This window comes from Ochotona curzoniae, unplaced genomic scaffold, assembly GCF_017591425.1.
Source record: "Ochotona curzoniae isolate NIBS_2020 unplaced genomic scaffold, NIBS_Ocur_1.0 contig_1274, whole genome shotgun sequence".
Classification (NCBI taxonomy): domain Eukaryota; kingdom Metazoa; phylum Chordata; class Mammalia; order Lagomorpha; family Ochotonidae; genus Ochotona; species Ochotona curzoniae.
Genome location: NW_024465023.1, coordinates 10796336 through 10810691, shown reverse-complemented (window position 1 = coordinate 10810691; position 14356 = coordinate 10796336). Strand labels below are relative to the sequence as shown.

Genomic DNA, 14356 nt, shown 5'->3' with positions numbered 1-14356 from the left:
CACAGAAAAGCGAAACTTGGGATGGTCTATGGACTCCCTGGCATTTCCATCTGGTAAAATGTTAAAATGATGAAACACACACACACACACGTGCGCGCGCGCGCGCGCACACACACACACACACACACACACACACATAAGCTGAGAAGCTATTCTGGATGAAAAAGCACTAGAGAAACTTGACAACTAAATTCAATATGTGGTCCTGGGTTGGACCCTATGTCAACAGCAAAAAATTTCTATGAAGGATATTGGGGAAGTTGGTAAAAATGAAAATAAGGGCTCTAGTCAGAGAATAGTGTTGTATTGATGTTCGTTTCATGTGTCTGATCATCATGCTGTGGTTTATGTAAAGCTGTGTTTTGTTTTTAGGGTGTGTACTTTGAAGCATTTGTGGGCACATCTGGAACCTCTTTAAAATGATCCAGGAAAAAACAGCTGCAGGGAAGGGGGAAAAAGCACCAGATGGAGAGATACAGGGACAGGCAGAGAGATGGGGCGGAGGAAAAAAAGGAAAAGCAAACCTGGGGAAGTCACTCCTTGGAAATGAGGATGCAAAATATGTGGGAGTTATCTGTGCTTTCCTTTGAACTTTTTTGAAGGCTAGAAATTATTCCAAAATAACATTAGGTTAAAAAACAAAACAGAAAAGGCTAATTCTCTACCTGCAAGGGCCAGCATCCCGTATAGGTATTGGTTTGTGTCCTGTCTGCTCCACTCCTGATTCATCTCCCTGTTTGTGGTTTGGGAAAGCAGTGGAGGCTGGCTCAAGTTCCTGGGACCCTGCATTCACGTGAGAGATGCAGTGGAGTCTCCTGGCTTTGGATCAGCTCAGCTCTGGCCATTGCAGTCATATGGGGTGTAAGCCAGTGGATGGAAGATCTCTCTCTCTCTCTCTCTCTCTCTCCTTCTCTTTGTAAATCTGCCTTTCCAATAAAAATAAATAAATCTTTACAAACAACCCAGAAAAGAAAAAATGGGGAACTTAAAAGATGAGCAGGTGCTCTAGATGGCCAATGGTTTTGTTTCTGGCACCCTTCACTGAGGTGGACAGCCTGGCTGGGAGGGGCTGAATGGGAGGGGCTGTGTTTTTCTGGGGGCGGGGGTCACTCTTTCCTTCTCCTTCCTAGAGGTGAAGGCCAGGCTGCCAGTGCAGGAAGGACTGGAACAGCTGCTGTGTCCACATGCCTTTGGTCTTTTTCAGCGTGATCTGCTGCTTCTGTGTGGGCTCACTGTTCCTGAAGCTTCTCTGAGTCTCTGGGGAAGGAGCCTCCAACCTTGTGTTGCTCTTAGAGAACCTTTGCCTGATCGTGAAAAGAAGGGGAACTCAGGATCCAACTGCCTCTTACAGCAGTCCTGTCCTTATCTCAGCTTCCTGTTGCCCTTCACTTCCTGAGGGAGCCAACACCACCCGTTTCTCAACCTTTTCAGGGATTCTGTGGTACGAATTAAGTTGGCTTTCCGCGTTTTTGCTACCAGCTTAGGCTTCATTCCTTTTGGTCCTGCTAAGTTCTCTGGTTTCTAGCTTTCAAAATTGTGTTTCTGTTTTTCTCCTCACTCATGCTCCCCTCTCTTATAGTTTCTGCCTATTAAAAATTCCACATGGTTTCGTGCATCGGGGGTTACAAGTGTTCAGTCCATGATTTTGAACAGCCAGTGTATGCAGCAATCTCTCTGCATTCTTGATGACTTCCTCTGGATAGCAGCCCAGAAGTGGAATTACCGGGTAGAGAGTGCCATCCTTTCTGAGGCGCTTGATAAACTTTGCCAAATTGCTTTTCAATAGGATTATATTCTTACCAAGTTCCCATGAATTGTCTCCTTTTCTGAATTTTTGCCTGCCTTGGGTGGGATCACTTGAAAAAAATTTTTTTAGAATGTTTGTTATTTTGGCTGGGGGAATGTTAACTCACTTTGGCCCAATTTCCCTTACGGAATGATTTTCTGAGAGAAGTTCAGGTATGGACAGGTATTGAATTCCATGGGATGGTGGGAGGTGGAAGTGGGAGGTGTGGAGCATTTCCACGCATGCACCACATCTACAAGAGGCATTGTGATCCATGTGTAGAAGGGAAGGAATAAGAAGTGAATGTGCAGAAGTCCTTGGTCCCGGCTGCCTTACAGTGAGGGGTAGACACAGCGTAGGTTCCAAAATGGACACATCCAGGTGGCTGAATTAAGTAAAGAGAACGCAAGAAAATCAAAGGCCAACGAAAGTGGCACAGTGATACTTTCACTCAGCACCACTCTAACGGACTCCCACAATGGAATTCTAGAATCTTCCTTTTAGTCTAATTCAGTTGCCATGTGTTTCTCATAGTTGAGACCATCTTGCCACACAAGGTAGTGCTTTCGTGATTTGAGATTTACATTTTCTTTTCCACAAGGCAGCCCTGACGTGCATGTCAATCTCTTCACGTGGTGCCATGCTAATTTTAGCTCCATGCATTGGTCCCCCCTTTACCTTCATATTTCAGAATCATTTTGGACTTACCAAAAAATTCCCAAATGGTGTTCAGAATTCCTTTAGATTCTTCATACAACTTCCCCTCTGGTTAATGTTTTGGGAAAAGAAGAGGCTGACATGGATAAAAGGCTGTTTACTAATCTGTAGATCTTGTTTGAATCTCATCACTGAGAATGTCCCCCGAGAAAGAGAGAAGTACTTCACCCTATGACAGCTGGAAACTGGCTTGGCATTATCTGGACCGCCTGCTTCTCAGGGTTGCCCAGGGCTGGCTTGGCTCTCACGGCTCAGCATTTGTGTTCGTGTTGAACGTAAACAATTCTTCAGCATGCCAACATCAAACAAGGCCACTCTGTAACCATGACGGATCAAGACAAAACAAGGCTGCTCTGTCCTCAGGTCTTGAACACAAACAACATGTACATTGTTTGGACCCAAATGACCAAACATTCCCCCTGCCTGAGAACGGAGCAATTAGCACTACTTGCCTAGTTACAGCTTTAGCCACGCTTTGTTCCATCCCCTTTATAGATTAGGTTTATTGAGATATAAAATCACCTCTTTATTTATTCAAAGGCCAGAAAGACAGACAGAGAGCTCCTGTCCATTGGTTCACTTCATCGAATGCCTACAACAGCTGAGGCTGGCACAGGCTGAAGCCAGAAGGACAGAACTTGATTAATCTGGGTCTCCTCCATGAGTGGCAGGAACCCAACGACTTGAGCTATCACTTGCTGTCATCTCAAGGAGGACATTAATAGGAAACTGGAATTGGAAGTGGAACTGGGACACAAAGCTTGGCACTTAGAGATGGAAAGCAAGCACTCCAAGCAGTGTTCTAACCACCATACTGAATGTCTGGTAGTCGTTTGGAGCAATGGGAAACCACAGGTGAGAAGGCCTGGGTTCAAGTCCTGCATCTGTTTTCAATTTTAGCAGCCAGTGCACTCCTTGGGAGGCAGCAGACGGTAATTCAAGTGCTTTGGCTTTCTGCCACCTGCAATGGAAGGCCTGCATTCAATTACAGGGCAGGCTGAAATGAGGAGCTGGAAATTCCATCCAGGTGTCCCACATGGGTGGCAGGAAATTGACTCTCTGAGCCATCATCATTATTGCTTCCCAGGGTCTGCACTGGTAAGAACTTGAAGTCAGGAGCCAGAGACAGGAATGAAACAAGGAAACACAGACATTTTGATGTGGGACATGAGAGTCCCCTTAGACCAGATAACCACCCCCTCTTCTTGTCTCGTGATGATTACTAATTTTTAAAAACAGGGAACCCCATGTTTTCATTTTGCTGTGGGTCTTGCAAATCATGTAGCCAGTCTTGCAGGCCAAAGGGCAGGGGCTGAGAGTTTACGCTGCTAACTTGAATGTGGCTAAGTCACGTTAGCATCAACGTTGTTGTCTCCTGGCCACTGAGGGAAAGACACTGCTCCTAGGGAAGGGGTTATGTTCTATGCAAGAGTGCTTCAGAAAATTTGTGGAGAAGTGGAATTAAAGCATGAGTTTGTTGCAGTACAAAAACACTTTGAAATCTATGCAGAAGTTTTCGCCAGTACCTTGAAATCTTGGCGGACACATGGATTCCAAACTTTTTTCTGTCAAGACATTTCAAAACTTTTCATTTTATTTTCTACAAACCTTTCAGTTTTTAAAAAAATATATGTGTTTTTCTTATTGGAGAAGCAGAGCGATAGAGACAGGGAGAGAAGGAGAGAGCGAGAAATCTTCTATACATAGGTTCATCTGTCCCAAAGGACTGCCACAGTGTGATCCATCTGGATCTCCCACCTGTGTGGCAGGGTTCAACGACTTGGGCTATTGTCTGTCACTTTACACAGGTACATTAGGAAGGAAGTGGTTCAGAAGAAGAGCAGTTGGGATTTGAACTAGAACTACAATATGGGATACAAGCATCACCAGTGGCAATTTAGTTCTCTGGACCACAGGATTGGCCCTTTTCCATGAACTTCTTCATGTTCATCATCCATGTGGGCAGTATGGTGTATGGACAGCTCAAGTGAAAAGGCTCAAAGGATGCAATCATTATTGTCAGCAAGAACATTTTCTGGCCTCTGCTCTGTGCCCAGCTGGTTGCTATGGTAAACACAGAGTCCACGCTGTCACCACCATCCTCAGGCAGCTTCCAGCTGGATGGGAAGGCGGGGCACAGATCCTTCTGGAGTACTCTTGAGATTAGCCTCAAATGGGGCACAGAATCATGGTGCCGAAGTTCTGAGAGAGGATTTAGGAGCAGGGTTGTAGAACTCAGGCAGGTGTTCAAAGACTTACAAGGGTTCTCCAAAAAGTTTGCAGGAATGGAATTAAGGAATAAACTTATTTTGGTGCAAGAAATTGAGAAATTTTGCATAAGAGGGCTCTTCAGATAATGCATATAATGAAGAAAAAACTAAGCATGGGTTTCAAAATGTTTTTGTGGCAACATAAACTTCTTTTGGAATTCCATTTTTCCACACACTTTTTGAAGTATTCACATATGGGCACCTTTATGTCTGAAGAAAGGTATCATTCAGCTCTGGATATGGATGCATCCCATGTGCCCTAGGATGAGGTTTTGCTTTTGAATGTGTCACAAGACTGGGTTTGGGCGTGGTTGTAGTTACTGGTCTGGGAGGATGATGGAGTGATGGTTTTCTGTGGGTGCTAGAGCAAATGACTACACAGTAGATGGCTTAAAATGACAGAATTTAATTCTCTCACAGTTTTCAAGGCTGGAAGTCTGAAGTTGGTTTCCTTGGGCTGAGCTCAAGGTGTCGGCGAGGGTGGTACTTCTTCTGGAGCCTCCGGGGACTGTCAGAGGTCCTTAGCTTGTGGCAGCATCACCCCAACTCAGTCTCCATCTTTATGTTACCATGACAATCCAGCATGGCCACCTCCTGTCCCAAATCTTAATGCAATCACACTCTTACCACATTTTAGGGTAAGAATCACAGGTTCTGGGGCATTAGGACATGTGTGTATCTTTCTGGGGCCTACCATTCAGCTCCTTAAGGGTGCAGTACAGTTCATAGCTATCTACCAGGGAAAAAAGAATGTGAAGGAAGCAGGATAGGCACAGGGGCATGACAGGTGATGCAGGCCCAAGACCATATTGACCAGTTGCCTAGGGAACTTCAGCTGGAGAATTGCCTGCAGAATTGTTGCTCAGGGGACCAGAAGCCTGGAGGGGCCTTCTCGTCTGGCCTGGCCCAGCTCCTGATGGCAGATGGTGTGACCTTGTGTGGAATTGTTCTGTGCTGCTGAAGTTAAGCCCACAGGGTCTGACAGCTGGGGCTGCCTGCTGGGGAGGGAGCCATGTGGCTGAGCTCTGTATGCACTGCTGGGATGAAGAGGCAGAGCAGGGACTCGGATAGCAGTGCCTGGGTGGGGCCTGTAACTTTGACGTGCTAGCCAGAACCCTATGCCTTTCCTGTGGTGAAAGTGTGCGAACAAAGGGACACAGCAACTTCCTGAGTTTTGGGAAATCCTTTGGATTGGGTGTCATTTCTAGATCTTTCTAATGCATCTATAGGACCAGTCTAACCTGCCTTCCCACACAGTTTGTCATGCATGGTACCCCAAACAAATGTCCCAGCAGCCCCTGAGGCTACACCTGAGTGCTTCTGTTCTTTGTTCTGGGAGGAGGGGAACCAGATTTCTTCCTCTTGATTCTGGAAAGAGTCGCTGGGATCAGGTTTTCTGCCAGTGCTCAGCACATTCCAAAAGTGACAGGATGAGCTGCAAGGCACATTCCTTGGTGTCTCAGGTGATGGGATTCTGGAAGGTAGGAGGAGGCAGGTGCCCACCTGGCACTTATGCAGGGTGCAGCCAGGTGAGGAACAACTCAGAGAAAGTTAGCTCAGATCCCCCATGCTGGCCCCACACAGGCGTCACGGAGAGCCTCATTCAAAGGTATCCCTCCTGTGGAACTTCTCCCCCCTCACCCCCTACGGGAACTGGAAGCCTTTGATGGAGCAAAAAACCCCTGCGATTCCAGAGTGCTGGACTGGGGCCTGGCTGGTGCCACTGCTGAGTTGTCAGTGGCACTCTACCGGGTCTAGTGGTCTCTTCCATGGCTCTGCTCAGGCACCGGCTGGGGAGGGACCAGGACTCTGCTGGGTGCTGGTGGGAAGGGAGTAGGCTCATTCTTCACCTTCTGGAGTGAGCCAGAAGACAGCCTGAGCCTGCCCTTCCACTGTCCCTCTCGCTGACTTGGTTGCCCTGGGATAGTGTCATGGTGGTCAGGTCACAACCCCCAAGACAACTAATTAACATACCACAAAATAAGAACTTCCAGAGGGAGGGATTGGCCTATTTTAAAATGTGAGTGAAGGGACCAGAACTGAGGAGTACAAGGCGCACATCAGAGGCCAAATAGGAAGGAAACAAGAGGAGTGTGGATAGGGAGCCAGAGACCTGGAACCATCCTGGCCTGGAGTCTCAGTTTCCCCCATGTGCGTGGTGAGGCTTATTAAGTCATAGGTTCTGACCTTCAAGGTGGTGATTCAGAGGTAGAATGGTGAGAAGTCCCTGTGGGGAGAGGGTGGTCGGGCAGCCTGGGCCAAAAATCCAGAAGAGTCCCTGCCAGTGTTTGAGGGGTTGGACTGCCAATCTACATGGAGGGAGAACCACACAGACGTAAGTCACTCCAATCCACTGATGAGTACAATATATTCTATCGGCTGCCCCTGAAAAGAGGCATTTTGAGTGACTTAGAAAGTCAAGTTGAAATGAAAGTTCTTGGTGGCCTGTGAGTTCTGGTCCCTGGCTGTGGCCACACCAGGAATGCCGTCCCGCTCATGGACTTCCTTCAGTGCCCTGGCACTTTGCTCTGAAATCCATCTTTGCCATTGGGCTAGGGCTAAGGTTCATACCCATCAATGATTGGGTACAGCCAAGATACTATCGGGGCAGGGATCTACTGGTGGGAGACCCAGGGCTCCTCAGATGGCTTTACCCTGTGGACATCCCAGCAGCCTGCGGAAGGCAGCTGAATCAGCTCATTTCCCAGGTCAGACTTGTTGCAGACCTACAGGGTCCTGCCTTCTCAGCTTTCCCTTCCTCCCCATTCACACAGGCATCCCTTATAGCTAATTCTAGCCTAACCTTGCTTCTTGGAGCACCTGAACTCACACATGGGTTTTGGCTGCTCCACCACCCTCTTTCTTACCTCTGCTCCTTCCCATGATGGGAGATCCCTCAGAATGTGGCTCAGAAGTGAGCTGTAATATGTGCCTTGGTCTGCAGCCTCCCTGCTCAGTGATAGCATGGGCAATATGGCACAGCATATGTGGAATGGGAAGATGGCCCCTCTTGCCCAATACTAAGGTGCCAGTAGCTGGGAGTCTTCGTGTGGCTCTGCTTTCCCCCTCTACATCAGCCTCTTGACCTATGTGGCTCCACTTTTATGTACATTTCTGGAACATTCCGGGCAGTAAGGAGCATGTGTTCCAGGCTTCTCACATCTCTGTCTTTTTCACGTACACAGAATCTGATGGGGAATAGAAGAAACCGAGGCTCAAAGACAGCAACTATGGTCTTCAGATGCCCACCCCTCAGTGCTGCTGTGATGGGGGCAGCCAGTCGGGGACAATCGGGTAGTGTCACATTGCTCCACGCTTGTAGTTCAGGTTGCTCAGTTCTCAGCAGGAAGTGAAATGCGCACTTTGCCCAGTGTTGACAACAGAACTGCTGCCTTCAGCCTTGCAGCAGCCCAAGCAGGGCAGCAGAGCTCCAAGTGCGTGCTTCCCCAAGGCTGTAGGGGCTCAAGCCCCTCAGAACTTCTCGTTGTACTTGCAGTCTGGGTATCGGTAGGCAAATCTGGGGTCACAGGTTCTCAGAGGTCTCAACATGGCTTTCAGACGACTGGCAGCCTCAAGAACTTCAAGGTCTGAGCGGGTGTCCTCCCCACACTGAGCCAGAGCAGAGTCTATCTCTTCTTGCACTGGGGAGTGGAATCGCCCTTGGAGAAGTCGAGGTAGCAGCTGCCGACACACCAGCACCAGGCTCTGCTTCTCGGGGACCATGTCACAGGAGGGCAGCTGGGTCTGGCAACCAGACACTAAGCAGCTGAAAATGTCCTTATTGTCTGCTGTCTTGAAGGTGGTGTAACTCCCTGAGAGAGAAACGGAAAATATCACGCACCTTGCAAGGTGTCCCCCTTGCGGGGTAGTCATTGGTCATGAGACTGACTGGGCACAGTAAGTCTCCTAGCGTTTGCTTGTTCCCAGGAGATTTAGGGTTCAAGGACATAGAGGTTCCTTCTGACAACGAACCCACAAGGTGCTCTCTGCTGCTCAAGCAAGATGCTCAAGGTGCTCAAGCGAGCACAACCCACTTATTCTTTCTGAAAGCTGGGTTTGGAATGGCAGTTGGTCACATGGCTAGAGCTGTGCTGCCATTAGGACTGAATTATGGCGCTCAGGAGATGATGAGCACTGGTTTCATTTTGCCTTTTTAAAATACAAAGCAGAAAAAAAAAATAGGCAATCAGAATAAGCCTTCAAAGCGTTGGAGAGAGAGAGCGACATTCAGCTATTGACATATCCTGAATATTCTGGAATTAGTCCCACTTTTTAAATTTGATTCTTTTTAATAAAAGTAAATCAGGAAATGAATAAGCGTGGTTTCATTTCTCTGTAGGTTTTCTTTTGTGTAAACAGAATCAGAAATTGGAAAAAACAATCTTTTGTCTTATGGTGCTCAGAAAATTTGGTCATGTTACAGAGTGGAATGTTCAAAGAGTTCTAGAATGCTGGGTGGGCCTTCAGCATATAGCAAAAACAAAAACAAAATCAAACAAACAAAAAAACCCACAAAACCAAGATTCGCTCATATATCTCACTTGGTTCTGTGTTTTTTAAAAACAAAATGTGCCAAAATGTATTGCAAAACATACCAAAGAATCAGCCAGATATTCAAGTTTTAGATCAAAGCTAAAAGCATCTGATAAAAAAGGCACTGAGGGGGACATGGCTTGGGGAGTTGTGTGTGTGGGATGAATGTCAAAGGAGATCCCTGAGCCACACAGACCCAGTTGGACAACAAGCACTACCCTGGGAGCCAGGGCTGTGTCACATGGAACAATACCCTTAATGAACCACATCATGTCCATTTCCTCTTTGAAGAGAGGGAGCTGGAACCAGTTTAAGTGGGGATGAGGCATGCTGCATACAACATCCAACATTTGCCAAACTTTGGTTACTGTCATCATGAGGCTGAAACTGCAAAGGCCCGAGAGGGTGAACCCGGGCCATCCCTCCCTAGTTGCTGTCACCCTCACTTCCTTGCTGACAGCTGCTCAGCCAGGCCCATGCTGAGTACCTTCCTGCTTGTCGATGACGCCCAGTGCGCTGGCATCCCGGATGAACAGATGCCCGTTGGTAAAGATGCCAAACATGCCTGCGTCAACACGAGTGAAGTAAAAGAAATAGTTCAGATCATTGCTCCTCAGAGACTCCAGGACGCCAAGGAGCTGATAAGCGAGGTCGGCTGCCTGATCCGGGGGTGCGCTGAAGAATTCCTGTAGTGGTCTGGTGCTGGTGCTGACCAGGAACCTGCCACAGGAGCCCAGGTACTTGGGCAGCGGCCATCCCTCAGCCCCAGGAAAGATCTGCCAAGCCAGAAGAGGGAGGCATTAGAGAATCAGAGAGAAACATCTCAGGAGGATTCAGCCCTTTCTCTCATCCTCATTTCCTTGGTCACCAAGAGCACACAGAAAGATCAGCTTGCGCAGGCATCCTCCATTCCAAAATACTTAGTCAAGTATCTGTCCAACCTTTTGATATTTCTTGGTACACGACAATATGCCTGCCCTCACCCCTGCCACTCTCTTATCCCACCGTTAATGGAAAGATTGCAAATAGCACATGGCCGTCACTTCTCTGATGTGAGCTGCACTGTGACATGATTATTTCAAGGCAGGGTACGAGGATGCCAATGGACTGGGTCAGACTGTCCCTGTGTTTAAGAGTTGTGCAGCTGGAAAACATGACTAGTCTCTGAGATGTTTAGGAGGGAGCTACCGTAGAGACAATGGAAGGTCAACTGAAAGCTAATTTATAGAAAAAAATTTCCACAACTAACAGTGTAGGTACTTGGTTCTGAGCTAGGGCAATCCCTGTGGGGTGACTGAAGTTTGGGACAGCTGTGCCCCTGCCTTGGGTGTCTCTCCTGCCAGCACTGGAGGAATGTGCCTGGTGGGGTAACTGTCTGGAATTTCCCACACAGCCTAACACCGGCAGAGGGAAGGGCACAGCTCCAACCTCCCTCTTCTGTCTCCCTGTAACATCTCCAACCTTGTGGATTTGAGAAATCCAAAAGAGAAAGAAGAGGAGGGCCTGGCAAAATTGGGTTACCCTCCCCTTGCAAGTGACAGCAACCCAAACGGGTACCGTTCGTGTCCTGGCTGTGGTACTTCCCATCCAGCTGTGGAGGATGGGCCAAAGCCTTGGGACCCTGTGTCCACATGGGAGACCCTGGAAGACACCCCTGGCTCCTGGCTTGTGGCCGTTTGGAGAGTGAATCAGTGGGTGGAAGATCTCTCTCTTTGTCACTCTTTTTGAAAATCTACTTTTCCAATGAAAATAATAAGTTGTTAAAAAAAAAAAAGAGGGGGAGGAGATCATGCTGGCCGCTGGCCTTTTACTCGACTGTTTATTGATCTAAAACGGTGTTACTTGGACCCTCCACCCCTTATTTCACTTCTTAAAAAAGAAATCCCAAAGCATCCTTGCGTGTCATGAATTTCTGTGGCTTTTGACATAGGGAGCTCCCTGATATTGTGAAGAGGTCATGCCCATGTGGTCTTCAAATTTTCTCTGCCCAGAGGGGAGCCTTGCTATGACAAGGGGACTTCACAACTGCAGTAGGAAGCAGGACTTCAGTGATATGTTTGTTTTGGTACAAGTCCATGCTGAATGTTTTTCCTAGCAGGAATTTCCCACCAACTTTAGGAAGACTCCCCTCTCCCTAGGGAAGTCCCAGGCTATTTCCGGGCTCCGTTCCATGCCTTTCCTGGGCGGTACCTGGCCTTAAAGGGAAGATCTCAGCCAAGGTCTGTCAGGAGGAGGAGGAGGAGGAATAAGTTGTGGTCCACCATGGCCATCAGCCAAGATGAGAATGATGAGTGTAGCACACCCAGCAACCCCGTCTTCTTCCCAATGCCAAAGTGACTAGGCAGGTTTTAGTGGAAAGACCTTGGCCTGTAAAGTCAGATAGTACTGGACTTGGGTTCCTATTTTTTTTTTTAAAGACTTATTTATTTTTATTGGAAAGGCAGATCCACAGAGGGAAGGAGAGACAGAGAGAAAGACCTTCTATCCACTTGTTCATGCCATAAGTGGGTAAAACTGACAGATCTGAGCCAATCTGAAGCCAGGAGCCTCTTCGATGTATCCAATGCAGGTGCAGGGTCCCAAGGCTTTGGGCCATTCTCTACTGCTTTCCCAGGCCACAAGCAGGGAACTGGATGGGAAGTGTAGCAGCTAGGACATGAATGGGTACCCATATGTAATCCTGGTGCTTGAAGGAGTAGGATTAGCCAATTGAGCCATTTTGCTGGGTCCTGGATGTGAGTTCTATCACTGACACTGACTTGGGTTAAGCCACTTCTCTCGGAGTCCTACTTGCTTCATATGCAAAAGAGTATGAATAATAACCCTGTGTGTGGGGGTGCTATAAGCACTGTCCAGTGATGCCCAGCACGCAGCAGGTGCTCCGGGGTTGAGAGCTGTGCCTGGGCTGTCATCCCGCTGGCCAATGGTCATCAGTTGTCTTTGCTGTGACTTTTTTTCTCATCTACCTGCGCTCTTTTTCTTTCTGCTTCTTCCTTCTTCGTCTCTGTCTCTACCTTTCCCATTTTTCCTGCTCCTACCTCTCACTTTTCCTGTATCCAGAAGGCTGGGGAGGTGGCCGCACACGCGTGCTTACCTGGAGGAGGATGGGATGCGTGTTGACAGCCAGCGTGTAGAGTAGACGCAGTTTGTCGCGCTCTGTGAAGTGGTCCATGAAAATGCTGCCAGCGTCGGCCACCTCAGCATATCGCCGCACCACGCGGTCCAGCAGTCGCTGTGATGGGCAGCGCAGGAGGGGGCTGGCCAGGCCCTGTGGGCATAAGGTGCAGGAAGACCCCAGGGATGGGGGAGGAAGGGTGAATGCTGAGTCCTTGAGGGACAGGGTAGGGGGACAGCCAGAAGGGGCAGGAGCATGTCCTACTGCTGGGGGAGGGTGCTGTGCAGGGAGGAGAGGTCGGAAGGTGTACCCTCCCAGCAAATGGCTGGGACCTTGGCGATCCTCCATCTACAATATTCACTGCACCTCTTCGTGTGTAGTAGGCTGAATTAGATGGAAGGCCATGCCATGTCACCATTGCTTTCCCCAGGTCTCTCTGGTCTCACAACCAGGATGCGCTGTGCCAGCTCCTCTGTGCTTCTTGGGATAAAACAGATGCGCATCTAAGACTGATTTTCCAATACATTCCAGCCCATGCCTCAAGCATCACATGCAAACAGGACCTACCAATAAGCAAGTAGAGACTGGGCAGAACCGGGCCCTGCGGCCATTCTCCTGGAGCCCACCCTGTATCTCCTCCTACCAGCTGTGTGACCTTGGGCAACTGACTTGGGTCACTGTAGCCACAGGTGCAGTCGACAAAGAGGCGGTTCAGTTACTCCTCCCCAGTACCTGACAGGGTTGTGCTGTTGTGCGTCTCAGGTACAACTGAAGAATTGGAAGTTTGCCCAATGTAGGGTAGTGATTGGAAGGGCTAAATTCAGGATTTGAACCCAGTGGTCTAGAATTTACTTGCCATGTCTTTTCCTCAAGAATAGGGCCCCTTGACCCCATTCAGTAGGGAAGCTGATCTGAGGCTGTGGGAAAACTTTGCTTCTGGTAGTGTCGTTCGACACAACTTGAAACTCCATCCAAGAAGCTGATTGTTGAAGATCGGGGGAGTAAGCAATTCCTTCTTTCCTATTCCAAGATCCAGTTCTTAGGGATCCATGTTGTGGCTTAGTAGATTAAGGCACTACCTGTATTGCTGGCACCCAGGTCCCTGCTAATGTTCCTGGGAGAGCTGCAGATGATGGCTCTGGTGCTTGGCCCCTGCCACCCATATGGCAGACCTAGATAGAGAGTTCCTGGCTGCTTTTGGTACGACCCAGCTCTGGCTGTTGTAGGCATCTGGGGAATGAACGAATGGATGGAAGGTCTCTTTCTCTCTCTCTCTCTCTTTCAAATAAAGAAGCTTTTTTTTTTTTTTTTTTTTTTTTTTAAAAAAGAGCCAGTTTTTAAATGAAACTATCTGGGAGAAGCAGGATGCTAACTGACCATAACAAAACAATAAATAACAAGAATTGAGTGGTTAGCTACACCAGAGGACAGCTCTAAGCCTTTTGCAAAAAGTGTATTTATTCATTGATTCCTTACCAGAAGCCGTTGTTGCTCCATTTTACAGATGGCAACAATGCATTTTACAAACACTGAGTTCCTCTGAGTCACATATCCCTAGCTGGAACCATGACACTGCACCAAATGAGAGGGAGGCAGACCCCTAGGCGAATCTACATCCTGATATTTACTAGGCATGACATGATCACATCATGCCATGTGGATGTTAGATTTGTCTGGACACACATTCAGTCATTCACTCCTTTTGTTTACCCACCAATGTTTGCAGATCGCCTACCAGACTGTGTTTGCAGACACAGCATGGGGCCCAAACTGTAGCATCCCCTCCAGGGAACCTGTCAGCTGGGGGACGTCATTAGGCATCCACTAGCTGTAAGGCAGCACAGGATGAGCTGTGACTCAGTGGGCACTGGGGTCGTGCATGGGAGTGGGGCCACAACACAGCTCCCCTGGGGTCTACAGGCCTTTGCCTTTGTG

General features: G+C 48.3%; 1 protein-coding gene across 1 annotated transcript in view; it reads right to left on the bottom strand.

Moving 5' to 3' along the window:
• Positions 1–8244: 8244 nt before the first annotated feature.
• Positions 8245–14356, bottom strand: part of DIPK2B (divergent protein kinase domain 2B) — a 32281-nt gene continuing 26169 nt past the window's right edge. The window contains exons 3-5 of the mRNA XM_041001861.1: positions 12401–12574; positions 9794–10082; positions 8245–8585 (exon numbers count right to left, since the gene is read on the bottom strand). Of these exons, the coding sequence (XP_040857795.1) occupies positions 8245–8585; positions 9794–10082; positions 12401–12574 (804 nt within the window). The remainder of the gene's footprint in view (positions 8586–9793; positions 10083–12400; positions 12575–14356) is intronic.